Consider the following 19,300-nt stretch of genomic DNA (forward strand, 5'->3'; position numbering starts at 1 on the left):
CTATGATTCCACGAAGAGCAAAGGGAGCAGATGACAACTTTTGCAGAGGATGTAAGGGAGCCTTATATGAGTGAAAAGATGGTTTCAGGAAATAAAACTTTTCACAAATGTCACGTGTGAAAATTGCTGAGAAGAGGAGCTTTGAGCATCAGCACTTTCTGGAGAATCTTATGCAGGGCAGACAAAGCTGGAATAAACACTTTTTTTTCTTTTCCTCTGTTTAAATGCATTATGTGCCAGAATGAAGCAAATCTGATGTTTTCATTCAAAACAGAGCGCTGTTAAGAAAGATTTCCTTCTACAGATGGGAAGATACTCCCATTTCCAAGCCTTATTCTTATTTAAAATAAAGATAAGACCAGCACCAGCAAGGTTAGGAGTGTGGTTTGCAGTGCTGCTCTTCTACCTACAGAATGGAAATCTCTCTTATGAAGCAGGTAAAAGATTTTGTTGTCTTGGGGAAAGAGGCTAGCGCAATTTTGAAACAGCTGAATTCTTCTGCAGTTGAGCCCAAATTTGTTTGTTTGGGATATAAGCCAAATCGAATCTGTTGGGTAAGATTTGTGTTGACTGACTCCATCTGAACCCCTTGGGGTACTTAATTCAGAGCTTTGGTTTTTACTTATGTCCAATGTTAATGGAAAAAAATATTTAAGTGCACTGCAGTGTAACCGCCAAGTCAATTGCCCCATCCTGCTTGCCAGTGTAAACTGTGAGTGCTGTGTGAAACCAGTACTGCAGCAGGACTGGACCTGGGGCCACTGGTCAGCTTTTTTTTAAGTTGCTATACTAATACACTGGAGCCTTTTGCCAGCATTGTAGCACATAGTAAGCTGGTAGCTGTGACCTCCCCGTACGGTAATCCTATACAAATGGTGCATCAGTGTAATTATGCTCTATTTTTCACTGGGGCCAGATGCTTTCTTGGTGAAGTTAAAGCCAAGGAGAAATTTACTTTCTTCAAAACACAAGCTCCAAACCTGTCCCTTTAAACTTTTTGCTTAACTATCTATTAACATATCCAGAGCTGGAAGGAACACACCCTTTTTTTTTTTTTTTTTTTCCCTTCAGATACAGAGAAGACTACAATAAGATGAATGATGATTAGAGTAAAATCCATTGAGGCAAAGTTACCATGAAGGGATCGAACAAGGCACTAGGACCTAGGAGGCGTCTCATCCACCCTGGCAGGAATTTCTTGCTTGGAGCTCAGACAACAAAGGCAGAGCGAGCCTGGTTTTCTTTCTCTCAGCATCTCCACCCCGCGCGCTGAAAACCGGTGAGTAGAGCTCTTTCGAGTGACTTGCATGCAGAAAAGTAGCAGATGTCAGATGGAAGGAGGAATCTTTCTTTTAGTACCTTGCAGCATCTGCAGTTCATTTTTAAGCAAAACCCCTGAATCCTCTGTTTGATTCCCAAAGTTGCTTGAATGTTTCATTGTTCAGTACATGTCACCCGACTTAATATACCCCAGCTAGTATTGTGGGGAAAACGTTCCTAACTTGGGGTTTCTCTGTGGATTGCCTGCATTGTCATCTGCTTTACCGCAGGCTGAGGACAATGATTTCTCTCGTGCAGGTCACGGTGACATTGTAAAGCACAGGCAAGCAGCAGTTCTGGCAAATGTGAGGGGTGGGGAACAGATAGCAACAGCTTTTCCTAGATTTGTACCTGGCTGCCAAGTGTGGGATGTAAATCCCATTTCTGCCTCGTGTTAACATGCATGCAACATACGTGAGTTGCATGTTTCTAGTTGTACGGGGAGAATGAAAGAACAGGACTGGGGGATTTCTCCTCCTTTTGTGTTGGGATTTGGTGCAGGGGGAAGGTTGTTCTTAAGCATAAACTAAAGACCATACGGAAATTCCTGATTACTGTCTGTCAGCTCAAGCCTCTGCTTTTCTGAGCTCTTCCCTTGCGCTGGGAGCCCCCCTGTGCTCAGAACAATGAAAGGTGAGCTGGCAGGGGCGGTGTGTCCCTTGGGTAGGGGGCACTTCCAGCAATTAAATCACTTAAGGCTAGGAGGGGGGGTTGGAGGAGTTGGAAATAGCTCCTTTATTTTCTCCTCCTCGTTAAATAGGAGCAGAAATGCAATTCAGAGGAGACTCAGGCTGCTGAAAAGAGCTCATAGAAGCCTCGTTTCAATGACAGATTTTTCTTTCCAGTCATTTCTTCTTAGAGATGTAGGCTGGTCCTGGGAATTGATTGATGGGCTAGGAGGGGGCTGCGGATAGGGGGAAGGGTGGGATGGATCTCATTGTTAACCCTTATTGAACAGGCTGTCACAAAGAAACTGCTTAGTCCCCTGTGACCATTCTTCCATAAATGCCAGTTTATTCTAATGTTAAATATTCAGATGCTCTGATTCCTTCCATGATTCGACAGATTGAAGGGCTGACTCACTGGGATCTCCTTGTTTTCTGTTGCCAAAGGAAACCTCACAGGGCTCAGAGGTTTAATTCACTGCCAACTGGTGTTTGGATGAGTTTTTGGGGGCTGAGTTGCAAGTCCCTTTGGCCCCAACTCCCTATTTACTACACTTTGAAAACTCCCAGGTGCAGGAGCAGACTGCTGTCTAGTAATATGTTCCCTGCCCCCAGTAATTGGATCCCTTTCACAGTGAGGACCCCTCCTACCCTCAGTCCCTAGAATCGATAGAAATCTGGGTCAGGGGAGGGGATGCTTCCCAAATAAATCTGGCTTGCTCCAGATGCAGCTCTCACATTAGTGTCGTTTTTCTCATAGGACTGTGGCTCCACTTGGTTCTAACCTATCTGGTTCTAACCTATCCTCTTCACACTCCTTTTCTCCCCATCTTCCTGCTCAGCTTCAGATCTTTAGGGTTCACCAAACTATGGAACTTGATTTTGGACACTTTGACGAACGAGACAAGGCGTCCAGAAACATGCGAGGCTCACGTATGAATGGGTTGCCCAGCCCCACTCATAGTGCTCATTGTAGCTTCTACAGAACCAGGACCTTACAGGCACTGAGTAATGAGAAGAAAGCCAAGAAGGTGCGTTTCTATCGCAACGGGGACCGCTACTTCAAGGGAATTGTATATGCTGTGTCTTCCGACCGCTTCCGAAGTTTTGATGCTCTCCTGGCTGACCTGACCCGGTCCCTGTCTGACAACATTAATCTGCCTCAGGGAGTCCGTTACATTTACACCATTGATGGATCGCGAAAGATTGGAAGCATGGATGAACTGGAGGAAGGTAATTGGTATTGCTGGTTGGTGCAGTGAGGAGGGGGGTGAGAAGGGGGCTGCACCACTTGGGTCTTAAGGTCATATTTCCTGCAGGCTTGGGAATGCTTCTGCCCCTCTGCATTGAACTTGCCCCATCTCCTTCCCTGCACAGAGGTGCAGAGGTGTGTCACAGCCCACAGGATGCCGCCGGCATGCTCGCTCTAGTGCAGATGCAGATCTAGAGGGGTGTGTCTTACTCTGAGCTAGACATAGCCATATCCATGGCTCAAGGAGCTGTCTGAGGGCATTCTTATGTCTCTCCAGACTGGGCTAGGGTCCCACTGGTGCTGGATGTGTATGAGTACAAGGTGCTATGATTCTGTGTGTGGTGGGTTCATACAGTTTGTATGTAACAGAGCTCCTGCACAATGTATGATGACAGTAGGAGGGATTTATGCACAGTGTGTACGGGTGTGCAGTGTGGGGCTCATGAACAGTGTGTGTGGGGGCATTCGTTGGGCTGTGTTGGGGATTGGGGGTTCGTGCAGTATGTGTATGGTGGGTGTGTTTAGGGGGGTATATTAATGATTCAGACAGCATTTGTGGGGTGTGTCAGGAGCTCATGCATTGTGTTTGGGGGGTGGTTAATGAACAACGTGTGTGTGGAAGGGGGTTTTGGGGGAGGTTGCACTTGGTGAAATTTGAGGTTTTATACGTGGAGATGTATGGAAGAAGGTGTAAGGAGGGTTTCTAGAGGGGGTTCATGCTGAAAGGGAGTGTTGAAAGGGTTGTGCTCAGGGAGTGCTGCAGAGGAATGTTGGGCTTTTTGTGTAAGAGATGGTGCTGGAGGATTCCTGCACAGTGATGTGTAACAAATGAAGGAATGTTGGGGGAGGTGGGGGGGGTTCATGTGCTGTGTATGAGTAGAGTTTGCGTGGGGTACGTACAGAAGGTAGGTATAGTGAAATGTCCGTTGTAAGGGAGTGTATTTGAGGAGTGTTTCTATAGAGACTGTACATGGTGGGAGCTGATGTGGGCCAGCATGGTGTGGTAGGTTTGTGGGGAAGTGTGGGAAGGCATCTCATGCATGGAAAAAAGGTCTGAGTGTGCAAGAGATGCTTGGTGCAGGTTTGAATGCCTCTCTGTTTCTAGAGGGGCTGGCAGTGTGCCTGTTCCTTTGAGCATCACCTGGGCTGTGGGATGAAGGAATTGCCTTGGAGCTCAGCCTCTGCAGAGTTGTAGGCTGCTGCTGTGGGTGCTGCCAGAAGGATGCCCAGGGCAAAAATCATAGCAAGGCCAGTCCTGCATCCTTGCCCAAGGCATGGCCACAGGTGAGCTCTGATGGTGGCACAGTTTGAGCAGGGTGCACGGAGAACACCCACAGTTACTCTTCTTTTCTCTTCCTGGATGAATTCAGATGCTCCATCCTTTGTTTGGGCCAGGAATACCTTGATTATCCAGTTGCAGGAGAAGTGCTTTCCCTTCCTCTTTGTTTTCTCCTGAGCAGATGATTTGAGAGATGTGGTGACTTCAGATAAACCACAAGGCTTCTTCTTTAATAAGACAGCAATGTGAGCACCTGAGCTGGTGGGGCAACCTCACCGGTGAATCATCATGTGACCTTGACTTTAGCCTCTTTTCCTTATCTGTCAAGTGGGACACTCCTTTCCCCAAAATAGTTTGTGGGGAAAAGCACAATATGGAAAAATATCATTTTTCATATAAGAGTTTTACTGGGAACAAGTTAGTGCCTTTCAGAGAGATGATACAATTTTAGTAGTTATTCTCAACTGAGTTAACAATGCAGCTGTCAAATGGGGGTGTGGCCTCCCTTAGTTTTAGAGATTCTGCCATCTTTTTCTAATCTCTTTTAATATAGCCACAGCCTCTCTCTAATGACAGCTCTCAGTCCTTCTTGTCCTAGGTTTCATGCATATCTTCAGAAACAACTCTATGGGGGGAGAAAATGCAGTTTTTATACTCTTCCTGTTTTTTGTCAGAAGTTAACAAACCTATCATAATTATACCTGTTTTACAATGAAACGTGTTGCAGATAAGAAAGTACCTAGTTCTTCAAAAGATGATCTTTTACTGATAGGGAATTGGGGTACAGGCAGCTGATGCTGACATTTGGGTTCTGGCTTTGTTCTATCAAAACAGTGTCTGGAAACAGCACTGACAATGTGACACTGAAACAAAAATGGGACTGTCTGTGTTGCAGTATCCCCAGCAGAGCATCAGCAAGGTAAATACAGTCTGATCAGAATGAGAAAAAAAATAATGTAGTGTTTCAAAATGGAAAAGTAGAACTGTATGCTGTTATTGACAGTTTAATGATGATATTGCCATAGTGCTAGTTTAGAAAGGCAGTCCTGGGGAGTCATTAATACCATGGCTGCAAACATCCCTGTGGTAAACTGTGCTACTGGTCTTCGTGTTTGTGTAACTGTGTAGTAGGTACATGTGGAAGAAAACAGAACGTCAGTGTATTTGCACTGTGGCATACAAACTGTACAGGCACTTGACAGCATGTTTGCCATAGAAATGAGCTTTCTGGTTAGAGACTGAGAGCAACTAAGGCAGTTTTAGTTGCTATAATGTGACTGATTTATTATTATAGTTTCCAGTAAATAAGTAGAACCTAGGAAAAGAAGTTATTGTAAGGGGCAAATTACTAGTAGTCTTTCACACCACTTTCTAGGTACTTGATTACTTCTGCATGATTAAAAATGTGTTTATTATGGTGTAGTCTGAATGTACTTCTGTAGGGTAGATACTGCATAATACCAATACCCTTGAGACAGCAGATATTTCACATGAACAAAAATACTCAGTGAGCTACTACCTAATGGTTCTTGGAAGTAAACCTTTTGATCTCTAGGGCCAGACTTGTTAGACTGTCCTTCCCTGGTATTAGGGGCCATTCTCCTAAGGTTCTAGACAAGTATTTTTCTTTCTAGTCTATCTAAGATGAAACAAGTGAAGTCTCTTCTACTATTCTGGTCACATCTATCAGTTGGGATGTGCCTCTTGGTCCTTTCCTGTACTGAACCTGTCACTCTCTGCTTGTTCCGCACTGCTCCTGTGCCAGAGTTGTCTATGTTCATGCCTCCCACTGACTTTCAAAATCTCCTTCTCTGATCATTTTTTTCTCTCTTGCTATCATTAATAAAGACCATTTTTAATCACTACATTAATTGTCTTAATCTTACCTCCTTATTTTCATCATCCATTTTAACATATCTGTAAATGCAGGAGTGCATGTTGCCATTGTTTAGAATAGTATTCTTCCTTTATCTAGATGTTGATTTAATACAGGAGAGCATCATATTTGCTGTTCACCTCATCCTGACTACATGTAAATTGCTGACAGCATCCTATAGTTGCATGCTGTCTTGACTGAGTCAGGAATGAATACTGTGCCCAAGTGCCTCTATCTATCATGGTTGTTCTAGTCAATAAATGAGTTTTGGAGAAGAGTGCCAGGCGAACTTTATTCCCTTCATTTTATAATGAGTTCTAGTGACCAAGGCTTAGGAAGCTTCCTGCCTGGAGAAATTATAGTCTGAATATGTCAAGGTGCAGGAAGGTATTATTACCATTGGGGAACTGAGTTGGAGGAAGGCAGTCTGCTTTGTTTGTCCTAATTCCATAGGCAAGAAGATGAAAATCGGGGTTTGAGCTTCATTCTCCTCCTCAGTCTTTTTTTGATCAGAAGTCTAGAGGTATGTACTTCTATTGTGTATTTTATTGTAAAGTGGACTTTGGTCCTATTTCTAGAGTCCAATTTCTTGTGAATAAAAAATTCTTTATAGCATATGGTAAGGGTCAGAAATAAGTATGAAATAAGCCAATACTGAATACAAACATAATATAGATGAGGTGTGGGAGCTAAAGCCAAAAATGCAATCAATGGATTAAAACTAATATTTGAAAGACAGTACATCTCTCAAGATGCAGAGCTTCTCCTTTGTGAGCTCCTGGTGTGCCCAGGACATTAGGCAAGGTTGGAGGGCCCATCGTATCATGGATTTATACTCTTGTTCTGTGCTGGGCTGCTGTGATCTAAAATTAGTTCTTGCCTCATTTTAAACATTAGAAAAATCTGAATAGAATTATGTTTTGCTCAGTGGGGTTTCATCACAAATGTTCTTGGAGTAAGATATTTGAAGAAATGTTTCCATGCATTTGTATGCTGTCATACTCTGGGGAGTATTTTTCCAAAATCTTGTCCAGGAATGTTTAAAGTAGCCACAGGAGACGCTCCATCTTGGAGCTGTACACAACCTGGTGTGTGTTGGGATTGAGGGCTTGGTAGGAAGCACATTGGAGTCTCCACCCAGTGTATGCATGTTCCAGTTTATCTGGAAAGCTAAAGTTCCTGTAGTCCAATATTGAAACCTTGGTAACTTGACACTGTTTTCTGTGGCTGTTATCCCAAGAGCTTAGTTAATTATATCCAGTATTAACAAAACATGCTATTGTGGTTCTGTTTTATTTCCTTGCTCATCTGAGCTGTCACACTAGGGCTAGTGTGGTCCCTGCAGATAACCTGGCATGGTGAATTCTCTGTCATGTAATTGTGAAGGAAACCGGGTAATCATGCATTTAGTTATTAATTTATTAATTAATTTATTTATTTTTAGAACAAGAAGTGCTTCTCTCACGGGAAAGCTCCTTGTGCAAGAGCCAAAGGAAGCTCTTCCACAGTTCCTTTTGCCATGGTGAAGTAGGCCTTGAGGCAGAAGTTCATTCTCAGTGCGTAAAGTAGCAGGAAATTCATGTATTTGAATTCAAGGGCCTACTTTATCACAACGTATAATGAACTCTGTGAGGAGTTAAGTCCACTTAATTCCAACTGAAGTCATAGTAAATCCCATGAAACATGAAAGCTGGGCACAGTAGCAAAGTCTCAATGTGGAGGCAGTAGAGCTAATAACCAAAATAATTGACTGCAGCCTACAGAGACAGTTTTTGGAAGAACTGCTAGCAGTTAGACTTTCAAAATGGCCTCAATCCAGCTTTTCCAATTTTTCTCAACTTCTGCACGCTATTCATTATACTTGAAAACTTGCTGGTGCATGCAGAACTTGCTGGTGCATGCAGAACTTGCTGGTGCATGCTGAGAAAGGATAACTTTTTTTTTCAAAAGCACAGCCTGTCATTTTTAGTATTGTCAAAAGAAGCTGTTCTAAGAGGGTTGAAGGCTTAGCACTCATCTTGAGCTTAGAATCTCTCTAAGAAACCTTCTCTAAGGCAAACCTTATCTTTGCTGAGATCATCCCTTCTTTAGGAGCTGAATAATCGCCTTGTGCTCCTATCAAATTAGTAGCACAGTGATGTGTAGTGCATGTGTAGCCAATAAGGTTTTGTTATACAAACCGTGGCTTCAGATGGCAAATATGCTGATTATGACTTATGTTCAAGGCTGTACAGTCAGTCCATCTACTGCTAACACTAGGATAGAAGGAATAAATAAATGCCCTAGCTAGTTTTACTCAATTGGAAGCAGTGACACTTCTGGAGCACACTGCCATGATGCCAAGAGCACAACATCCTTCAGGGCTTTGACTTTGCAACTCAGAGCATCTTGCACTGACCTAGCACTGCACTATAGAAATGCTGTTCTTAGCACCCTGATCTCATGCCTGTAGTGCTGTATTCAGCAGCACTTTGGAAGTTGCCTGGGATGATCCTTCTCACCTTTACCAGTCATCTCCATGTTAAATTCTCTTTGGGGCTGCTGCTGTGGTTCTGTTTGGAAGCAGTGGAATGGCCATTCATTGTATTTTCTCATGGTTCCAGCTGTGTTTCTGCACATGCACACAGCTGCTTGTTGTCTGAAGATACCTTCCTGAAAATATTTGTGCACAGATTTGATGTTCAGGGCTGGGGAGTAATGCATTTCTTGGAGTAATTTCTTTTGCCCTTGACTGAATCTCATATCTGCTTTCTCCCCTTTCTTTGTTATGCTGCACACTTCTACAACCATATATCAGTTGTATTTCTGGCACAGCTGCACACCTTGAATTCTCATTATAGGCTCATCTACAGATTGATGTAGCAGAGAAACCACTCCTCTCTGCTAGAAATATTCCCCCATAAAATTTCTCTCCTTAGTGAACCTCTGGCCACAATACACATATTCAAAACTGGAAAGTTAACATGGCTTCAGACCATTCCTTGCTTGATTATACTACTGCATTATGGTAAAATCTGGGTAAAACTCAGCTGCAGAAAGTGGAATAGCAAATGCTTCAGGCTGGCAAATGCGAAAAGGGACGTGCCTCACTGAGGAATATGGTTATGACATTGATATGGTTATGATTTGACAGCCAAAAACTGAGTTTGGAAAGACATAAATTGTAGTCAGTTTAAAATGAAATTAGCACTTCATGTTACATCTGTAGGTCAAGGAAGATGGCAATGCCTTTTCCAGAGAGCTATACTGCTATACCCATGGAAATGGTGCTGGGATGAGCCACTATTGAAGGGTAGAACAGTGTCACTCTAAGCAAATTTCTGGCCAGCTTTAGAATTCAATAAAATATCTGCTAGGGATCAGGATAAAAGTCAGAAAGAACGGATGATATTTTCCATTTGTGACTGTGAGCATAAAGTGTAAGTTTTGTCTTCAAGTACCTAGTGCCACATTTATGGAAGCAAAGCGTTAAGTGTATTGCATTATGCCATTATTGCCTTTGCTGTCTGCTGTTCTATGTATGCTTGTGTACGCTAACACGCTTCTGTGTACGCTAACTCAGTAGAGTGAAGAATTTAAAAGGGTTCGCCTGGCATTAAGAATAATAGTACTCTCCGAAAAAGACCAATAATCTCTCACTTTAAAATGTGGAATTTATTTATGGAAAATACCCTATGAGTTTATGTTTTTTAGAATACAGCATAGATCTATACTTCATTTAATTGTGGTCTTCTGAAGTTCTGTGTAAAGACAGGTTATATTCAAGCCTTGCACCCCTTCAGTAGCAGATTGGTACTATTTTTCAGCTAGAGAAGCAGAGGTGAGAATAGGATTCACATCACTCATTCTTGGTGCAAAACAGGCAGGGATCTCCTTGAAAGAGTCCAGTGGAGGGCAACAAAGATGAAAAAGGTCATGGAACACCGCCATTATGAGCAAAGGCTGAGAGACCTGGCTCTGCTCAACCTTGAGAAAAGAAGACTCAGAGGGGATCTGATCCATGTCTATAAATATCTAAGGAGCAGGAGGCAAAGGGGCAAGGCTGGACTCTTCTCAGCAGTGTGTGGTGATAGGACATGGAGAAATGGTCACAAACTGAAGCATAGGAAGTTCCGCACAGAGGTGCACAGGAACTTCTTCACAGTGCAGTGACAGAGCACTCGAACTGCCCAGAGAGGTGGTGGAGTCTCCTTCTGTGGAGCCGTTCAAGGCCCCCCTGGACACTTACCTGTGCAACCTGGGCTGGGAGCTGCTTTGGCAGGGAGGTTGGACTCAGTGTTCTCTAGAGGTCCCTTTTAACCCCTATAATTTGTCGAATCTTCATACTATATTTAAGTGCGGAAATCCCTGTTCTCAAAGCATGTTACTGTTCTGTTCAGCATGGTCTCAAAGGCTCTGCTGACCAGGGATTGTCAGCTTGAGGAGGCTCAGGTTCTTAGGAGGGCTAATTCCCCAATTTGAGAGTCTCAAACTCATTGCTGTACTTCATACTCAGTTATGAAAGTAGAAAGAAGCATGAGCCTCTTCTGCACCTGAAATTGCTTGGCTGAAGCAGATGAATGGCTTATCACTCATTAATCAGAAAAATTTAACAAATACAGTGTTTCTGGAAAAAAACTCGAGTGGGGATTCTTCATAAGGTTTGGACCTTTGTGGGATATTTTTCATAGTATATTTTAAATACTTTTATATAGAATATTTTTCATATTTTTTGCTTCTATTGAGTCAAATTCAAGAAATGTGAGGCAGTAAGGAGCTTCAGCTATGGGTACTACATGGAGAGTTTCTCAAGGAGTTCTGCTCATAGCGTGCATACTCCAGCTGTAGGTTGTTTGTTCAAGCCAACAGAGCCTCCTGCTGGGGTTAGGTTAGTCTGGAGTATGCTAGTTGATAAATAGCATTCATTTTGAGACCTGTTAGATTTCTGCCTTCTGTATTTCTGTCATTACTTCAGAAGGAACAACAATACCTGCTTCTTGGTGGTAAATTATTTTGGTTGCTCTGCAGTTTAGAAGACAAAAGCTGCTGGTGGGGATATGACTGCTGAATGCACACAGCTTTCTGGCAAGTGAAATACAAAGGGCAAAAAGAAATCCATGTGGTTGAATAACCAAACATTCTGTATCTTTTTAATGGCTTCTTTGGAATTCAAACATCAAGAGTAATAAAGGCAAAAACAGTACATGCTCCTTTGTTTTAAGCCTCTATGTATTATATAAGAGTTAAAGGTCTCTCCATATGTTTTGGGTGAACCATCTCAGCACCTTCACAAAAAAAAAATGCCATTTAGTCATCAGAAGGATAAGCATGTGAGCATTTTTCACAAGGTATATGTTTCATGCCTGGATCATAAATTTTCTGTGGAAATCATTGGGCTCTTTGGAAATCCGTATTTTTTTTATCCACCTTTGTCAAATAGATGTCAAATCCTGTCCTGAAAGATTCTGTATTGAAAAGCCAAATTCAGATGCTGGGCAGGCTTTTCAAAGATAGCCAGGCCATAGAGTTTCAGGAGGTAGCAGATGAGAAAATGTAACCACTCTGCATATATGAAGAAGGATTTTTTCCTATTCAAAATAGCCTGTAATATAGATTTAACTATCACAATATATAAAGAACTGTAAGAACAGTCCAACAAAGCACCTAAAAAAAGTCATAAGATCCTGCATGTACCCATTTTGTATCTTCAATGCCTATTAAAATTTTATCTAATGGTGAGACAAAGGAGAAAGGCTTTTTCCCCTAGCAGTGACTGATTTTTTTTTTTCAATGCATCCTCAAATGCTCGGCAGCCTGAGTCATTTCAGACTAGACAGCTACATTCCCTTAGGGAGATTGTTTTACAGTCTCATTCTAGTAATAAATCCTCTAGGATCCATCAGACTTGCAGGCCCCAAAGAAGCTCCTACAAATCCTTCTTTAAGGTGATTTTAAAAATCTTAGGTAGATAGAATCCTGTAAATTACAGATGAAGCTTGAAACTAATTTTGGATGGGATAGGGTAGGGTTTTTTCTTTTTTTTTTTTTCCATTGAGTTACTAATAGAACTGTGCAATGTTTCACTCTTCTCTACTATGTCTAAATTTGGATTTAAAATATTTTTAGTTTGTACCAGACATTTTAAAGCAAACGGTGCTATTTGGTGTAGTGTTTTATCTCAGCTGCCATTAGGTCTGACTTCTAATAAATCACTGGCACTAAATGAAGTATATTTGTTATGCCTGCTAGATTTATCAAAGCTGCTTTTTGACAGAGATTCAGTAATGGATTTTCATAATTCTTCAGCCTTTACAAAACAGGTACTATGTGAATGGATGTTGATATCCTCTAGGGACAGGATGATAGGCTGAAGTAGTAACTAGGTTTGTAAAGATAAGGAAGAAGTTTGCAGATTTGCAAAATACTTTAAATGATTAAGTGAATTAGATGTTTATGAGCTTTTACACAGCTTAGTTGCATCTTCAGGTAACTAATACCTTTACAAATCTCAGTCTTATTTAATCCCACATTTATGTGACCAAGTGACAGTGTGTATTTGCTGATGTAAACTGTTTGACTTGCTTACGTTAGGGAAATGCTAAACCATATTGTAAATAAGCATAAATATAAAATTTATACAATGTTTTAATAATAACATATCATTGAAGATCTAATGAAAACAGTGACTAATGCTTTACATAGTTAATGGGGGAAAAATGTGAATTGTCTGTTTCTCAGCAGTCTTACAGTAAGAACTGTATTATACTGGTGTTCATTTCTTTCAAAGGGGAGAGTTATGTATGCTCATCTGACAACTTCTTTAAGAAGGTAGAATACACGAAGAACGTCAATCCCAACTGGTCTGTCAATGTGAAGACATCCGCCAACCAGAAAGCACCTCAGTCTCTGGCCAGCAGCAACAGTGCCCAGGCAAAGGAGAACAAAGATTTTGTGCGTCCTAAGCTGGTAACCATCATCCGTAGTGGTGTGAAGCCCCGGAAGGCAGTTCGTGTGCTCTTGAACAAGAAGACGGCCCATTCGTTTGAGCAAGTTCTAACTGATATCACCGAAGCTATAAAACTGGAGACAGGAGTGGTCAAAAAGCTGTATACTCTGGATGGAAAACAGGTAGGAGATTTTACAGATGTTGCGTTTTTCTTCTTATCTTGATGATTTGCTGACTCAGAACAGTTTTTGAAGCCTAAAATTAACCTGAGATGATCACTGCCATCTGTTCTCTTAGAAGTCAGATTTCTCATGCCAGTGGTTAAGTTACTAATTTTTCACTGATATTAATATCAAGTGAAGAATGCAGCCAACCATTTGAGGGAAACAGATGCTCTGTCCTGCACGCCACCATGCAGTGCGTGTCTTCTGGACTAGCTAAATAAATAACATGGGGAGTTCAGCTTATAGCCACCAGTTGATTTGGCTCTGAAGTAATTACAAGAGCTCTCAGACTTTGGATTCACTAAGTAAAAATGTGTTGCTTGCCTTGCCTCGCACTCCACTCCATTGTGACCTTGCTAAGATAAAGCGATTGATCCATGTATGCTCTCAATAATTAGGAGGAAAAGTATGGAACTGTGTTGCATTTTCCTGACTAAATATATGGATAGATAACATACAGTACAGGTCTTGGGTCAAAAATATTTAGAAGGGTCATCATAATGTGCTTCGTGTCTACATTTTCCTGGAACTGAAATAAACATCTGTCTCTTGTTAGCGGCTACACAGCAGTAAGGCATTTCATGTTACCATACCTATGAAAACCCTTAAAAGAATGTAGAGAATAGCTTTGGGGACTGAGAAGAACTTGATTCTTCTTCAAAAAAAAATTCTGATCTTGATTTAGTAGTTGTGAGTCTGCTGTAATTGAGGGATAATCTTATTTTTGTCTGTTTTTCTTACCCCAGATTTTTGTTAAAGATGGACACTGGCTATTCTAGAGTTTGCTACTATTGCTTTAAATTAACTCTCTCTCCTTCCTTTGGAGAAAATTATTCAAATACCTTGCCATCTCTAAGCAGTGTGTCCAACCAACATGCAGCCCTTACAAATGAAAATGTTCATCCTTCCAGCACCCAACAATGAAGTGCCCAAGTCCAGATGCAGTGTCTGTGAGCTGAATGTGGCTCTTGCTTTGTCTCAGCCTGTACATCTGTTAGTATCTTTGTCTGCATCCTGTACATCAGTTAGTGGCTGTTTACAGTTTCAAACATACAAAAATTCCATCAAAAATTTTCTTTCCTCTTGCTTCAGCACAGCCCTTGTTTCATTGTATGTTGTAAAGCTTATATGACATACATGGGTGGGCAACTTTCCAGCTAAGCTGACTGTACAATAGCATGTTGTAGAGACACAGAATGTGATGTACTGGCAACTCTGGAGGTAGCTGTGGGGAGAGGGATGGGAGGGACAAATGATTCTTCCTCACTGAGGAAAATCTTACATGAGCATGAGACCATGCATCTTGAATGCATGCTTTAAAAAAGGTTTAATGGATGGATCTGACTGGAAAGCACTTGTTTTCTCATGCTATCTCGTTGCACTCACAGTTGTGAGGATTGGGATCTTAATCTGGTCGAGTAGATTGCCTCTGTTCTTTGAGAATAGCTGGCTGTTCAGAGATTAGATGCTGCTTTGGGTGGAGCATCAAAATTCTTGGAGCATGCTTCAGCTGTATTGGTAAACCATCTTCTTTGCCTTTAAACTATTTGCAGGAGTGAACAGTGTTTTTCCCTCCACTTCTAACTGGTAAGCAAGACCAAATCAGCATGTAAGCTGGACTGTGTTTATGGGCTGTTGGCTGTGTCAACCTGGGAAATTCTGTTAATTCTTAAGCAGGAACTTGGGAAATGCTGCTTGTTCTTAAGTTACAGATTGCCTGGAGTAGTGCTGCTGTGGGGCTGAGTGCAGCCTGGTGCTGGAGTGGCTGCCTTTCATGGGGACATGGCTGAGCGTGGGGCACAAAGATCTATGTAAACTAGCAATTCCTACAGCAAATGCATAGCAGCCACAACATATGACTCTTCTTGAATACCAAAATAAAAGGCAACCTTTCTTTCTTTATGTCAGCTTCAGAAATCCATATGGTGAGTGGTGTCTAAATTTGGTACTTCATTCACTGGGGCAACCTGAGAATTTCATCATCATGTTTTCCCACAGAAAATTCTAATAGAAGATACCACATTTAGCTTGTTTTACTAGCTTTATAGTTCATCATTTTATGAAATGTGAAATGTGATATTACATTACATGCTAGGTACCACCAGCAGTTTTACTGCATGCAAATGTACATTTTGTATTGCAGTTAATGAGAGCAATGAGATTTTGTAATTTGACAGTAGTGCAATGTTTGGTATTTGTGGCATCAATTATTGTTGGAGTTCCCTGAGGAGCAAATCTGGTTTGCCAACACTTTGTTCTTTTTTGAAAGTTTCCTTCAATGCCTGTATTTTAATTTAAGCTTAATTGAAATCTCCCACCTATGTGTGTTCCCAGTGTTGCAAGCCACAGCCAGAAGCTTCTGCTTTGAGTGCAGTGTTTGCTGTTTGGATTTCCATGACATACTGCTCCATGAAGTCTGACCTTCTGATGTGATATTAAAGGTTTTTGCATGTCTGATTTTGACGTTAGAAAAAAGATTCTTGAATGCCTAATTCTCATGAATAGTACTTTATTTTCAGGAGAAAATATTCATACAAAAATGCAAGCTTCTCAAAGCTGAAATACTGACAAGAATCCTGACAGTCCATCTCTTTGAGTGTCATCAGAGGCACATTACACACTCTGCTGTGAAATGATAAAATTTACAAAAGGAACGTACAAAGGAAAATCATCTTTCCCCACTCCATGAACTGTAACTTAATGAGGAGAGATGATTATTTTATTTATAGGCATTTCCATGGTGCTCATCAGTAGAGTAATCAAGATGCTTTAGAAGTAGAGACAGTAGTGGCAATGAGAGAGTGGTGTGTAAATGATTATATTTCTATGTGCTGCAGACCTGCATTTGTAATGAGAAAACAGTTAATTGAGAGCTGGATGGGATGAGGTACGTTTGAATAAATGTAGCACAACAGTTGGGGTTAGATTTACTTAGGAAGTTTGTTTCTTGTTATATCTCAGTCTGTTGCCCTTTTGAACACTATTACCATTTTGAAATTTCAAAATTGGCATCTTGTGTTTAAGTAGCTTACTTTACTTGCATGTATTTTTATGCCTAGTCTGTCTGCTCCTTTTCTCCTTGGAATATATCACCATCTTTTGACAAAAACCTTAGAACTCTAAAGGAGCTTCAAACTGTTGACCAAAGAAGAGTCATGACAGAATCACCATACGGATATACCTTCTCAGCTGTCACAGCCATGATGTGGAATCTGCTAAAGAACTCAGTGTGTTAAACAGAAATTTAAAACAGCAGATCAAATTCAGCACTTCATGTTTCATGACTTCTGCTCCTATTGTGCTGAGATGCATATAATGCAATTTATGTATGTATATTTGGGTGTGTGCAGGACTGAATTTGGTCTGACCTGTGGGTTATGTCAGAAACCAGTCATATTGGCAGATTCTCTTTTTTAGTTTGTTACAGTTACAACCAGTGCCCCAAGTAAGTCTGGATTCCTGGGAACATCAGCTGTTTTTCAAACACACGATGGCAGTTTCTGCCTCATGTAGTTAAACTGAATTAGAAAACCGAATGTGACACTGGATGAAGTTGCATTCAAATATTTTGAATGCAGTTGTCTGAAGTAGACCTTGCAAAAGTTGTATAGATATACTGTCTCATTTGTGCTTGAGATTCTTTCACTGTGCTGTACCACAAATAGGTGTTTAGGAGAAAGGAGGCATTTTCACAACTGACAGCCCAATACCCATCTTCTGCCTTCATTTTCTTGCTTTACAGGTAGCAACTGTCAGAATTTATTCCTGCCTTAAAAAAATTAGCTGTGAAAAAATGTATTTTGTCCATACGGATCTTCTCTTTCCCTGAGCTGTCTTGCATTCCAAAGTCTTAGTCATTCAGCAAACATGAAAGGAAGTCTTACAACAAAAATCAGACTGGTTTATTTACTTTTTTATGTAAATGTGATTGGATGAGTGTGCAACTCTAGAGGGACCAGAAATATATCAAGTGGGTTCAGTACCTTATCAGTATCTTATCATTAAGGAGCTTTTCAGTGGTGTGAAATTCCTTGCTTTTTCTTTAGCTGATGTATTGCCATGTCTCTGTTAACTAAATACTCCATTCCATCAATTAGCATCACTGAATAAGCAGAAAAGTAGTACTGTTCAGGTGGGAGAGAGCTTGTAGGCTCCAGTACCCCATAGATGCTCTGGCCAACAAGCAGGACAACTGAATGCCTTCTTTGCTATAGCAACACACGATGATCTCCTCTGGACTTTAAAATCTTCCAGCACAGGGGAGAGGTCATGCATGTGCTATTTATTTGCCTTCATCTAGCCCAGACAAAGTGCTTGTATTCCATCTGAGTGTTAGCTGTCTCACCAAATGAAATTCTATACACATATATGTCAGGGTACTTGCGGCCAATGCTCTCAAAATAATTTCTAGTCTTAATAAAATAATCCTTTCTGAGAAACTTTTCTTTGATAAGGATTTAGTGTGGCAGGTGATGAGTGGAGTTTATCCATCTGATTGCAAAGTTGATGCAAATGCACAGGAGACCAGCCCACCTGTCCAGAGGAGAAATTGCCTTTTCATTTTAGATGATTTGAATTGAGGAAGGGCAGCAGCCACAAGGAGGAAGGAGCAGGATGACTAAGCTCACATCACCTTTAAAGTTGATGCTTTCAGATAATAGCTAACAAAGTAGTTGGTAAAGCAGCACCTGGTGCTGCACTACTAGTAAAAATGTACCCTTGATGCATTTGTGCAAGTTGGGCTGGAGAAACCAAACAAATTTTGGAGTTGCACTGATTTTAAGCTGGTATTTGGAAACAAACCATTAAAAATTTCACCATTCAAGTACCATTGCTAGCAATGGACCAAACTCTATTGCCAGGATAATGTAATTCTATTGATTGTATTAATGAACTTTAATTAATGTGACACAGAATAAGGTTTGTACCAAAACACAGAAATGCTTCCAACTGCTGTGATTTGTAATTGATGCTCAAGAAGGTGAATAACCCCGTGGGATATCTAGTAACGTCTACATTACTGAAAGACCAGGGGTAAAAAAATAAAGAATTTCCCCTCGAGCCCTGGAGATAGTTAATTTATGCCCTGAGGCATGAGGTTCAAGGCTACAAAGCAAACAAATTGGTTTGCGTGTTGGAACATGCAAACATGTTGAGATGTAGACATGTTGAGAAGTGGAATGTGGAATACCTTGTCCTTATGAGACTTTGTAACTGCCCGTTTGGATACTGAAACACGAGAACAAAGTAGTTTAATTCACTTGCAAAAAGCTGGGAAAGATTTACCCTCAAAACTATTGGGAGGGATGAATAGGAGATGAGTGTATTTCTTATCCCACATCCTGCAAAAGGCTCTGCAAGAGCTGGTGCTAATGGGGAGGGGTCCTGCCTTCCCCCACTGCTGCCTGGAGCCTTAACAATGAGACTGCATCCCTTCTGCATCTTTTTCCCAGACCTTTTTAGTATTTCATGTTAGCTGCTGAGATTTAGCAGGCCTTTCATAAGCCTTCCATTTTGATACCAAGAGGACAGGTGTGGCTCAGGAGGAGCAGAGGAATAGCACAGGCAGACTCTTTGCCCATAGCCACCACCCTCCCCTGAGAGCTCACTTTATTCTAGGATTAATTCTGTGCTTCATTCCTTCTCACTGCATTTGCTTCGAATCAGGTTGTTTGTATGAGATGACTAGCAAATGCATGTCATGCAAAGAAGAGTAAGTAATAATGTATGGGCTGAAGAACTTCTGAACCCAAGCCACT

At 41.2% G+C, this 19,300-nt stretch overlaps 1 protein-coding gene across 2 annotated transcripts in view; it reads left to right on the plus strand.

The window, feature by feature from the left end:
• The first annotated feature begins 1,152 nt into the window (after positions 1-1,152).
• Positions 1,153-19,300, plus strand: part of DCX (doublecortin) — a 72,573-nt gene continuing 54,425 nt past the window's right edge. For both annotated transcript variants that reach the window (XM_065729560.1, XM_065729561.1), the window contains exons 1-3: positions 1,153-1,279; positions 2,828-3,218; positions 13,159-13,499. In XM_065729560.1, the coding sequence (XP_065585632.1) occupies positions 2,855-3,218; positions 13,159-13,499 (705 nt within the window). In that variant the 5' untranslated portion in view covers positions 1,153-1,279; positions 2,828-2,854. The remainder of the gene's footprint in view (positions 1,280-2,827; positions 3,219-13,158; positions 13,500-19,300) is intronic.

The sequence above is a fragment of the Cyrtonyx montezumae genome, unplaced genomic scaffold (genome assembly GCF_038088225.1).
Source record: "Cyrtonyx montezumae isolate F1298 unplaced genomic scaffold, pur_monq_1.0 scaffold_11, whole genome shotgun sequence".
Taxonomy (NCBI): Eukaryota; Metazoa; Chordata; class Aves; order Galliformes; family Odontophoridae; genus Cyrtonyx; species Cyrtonyx montezumae.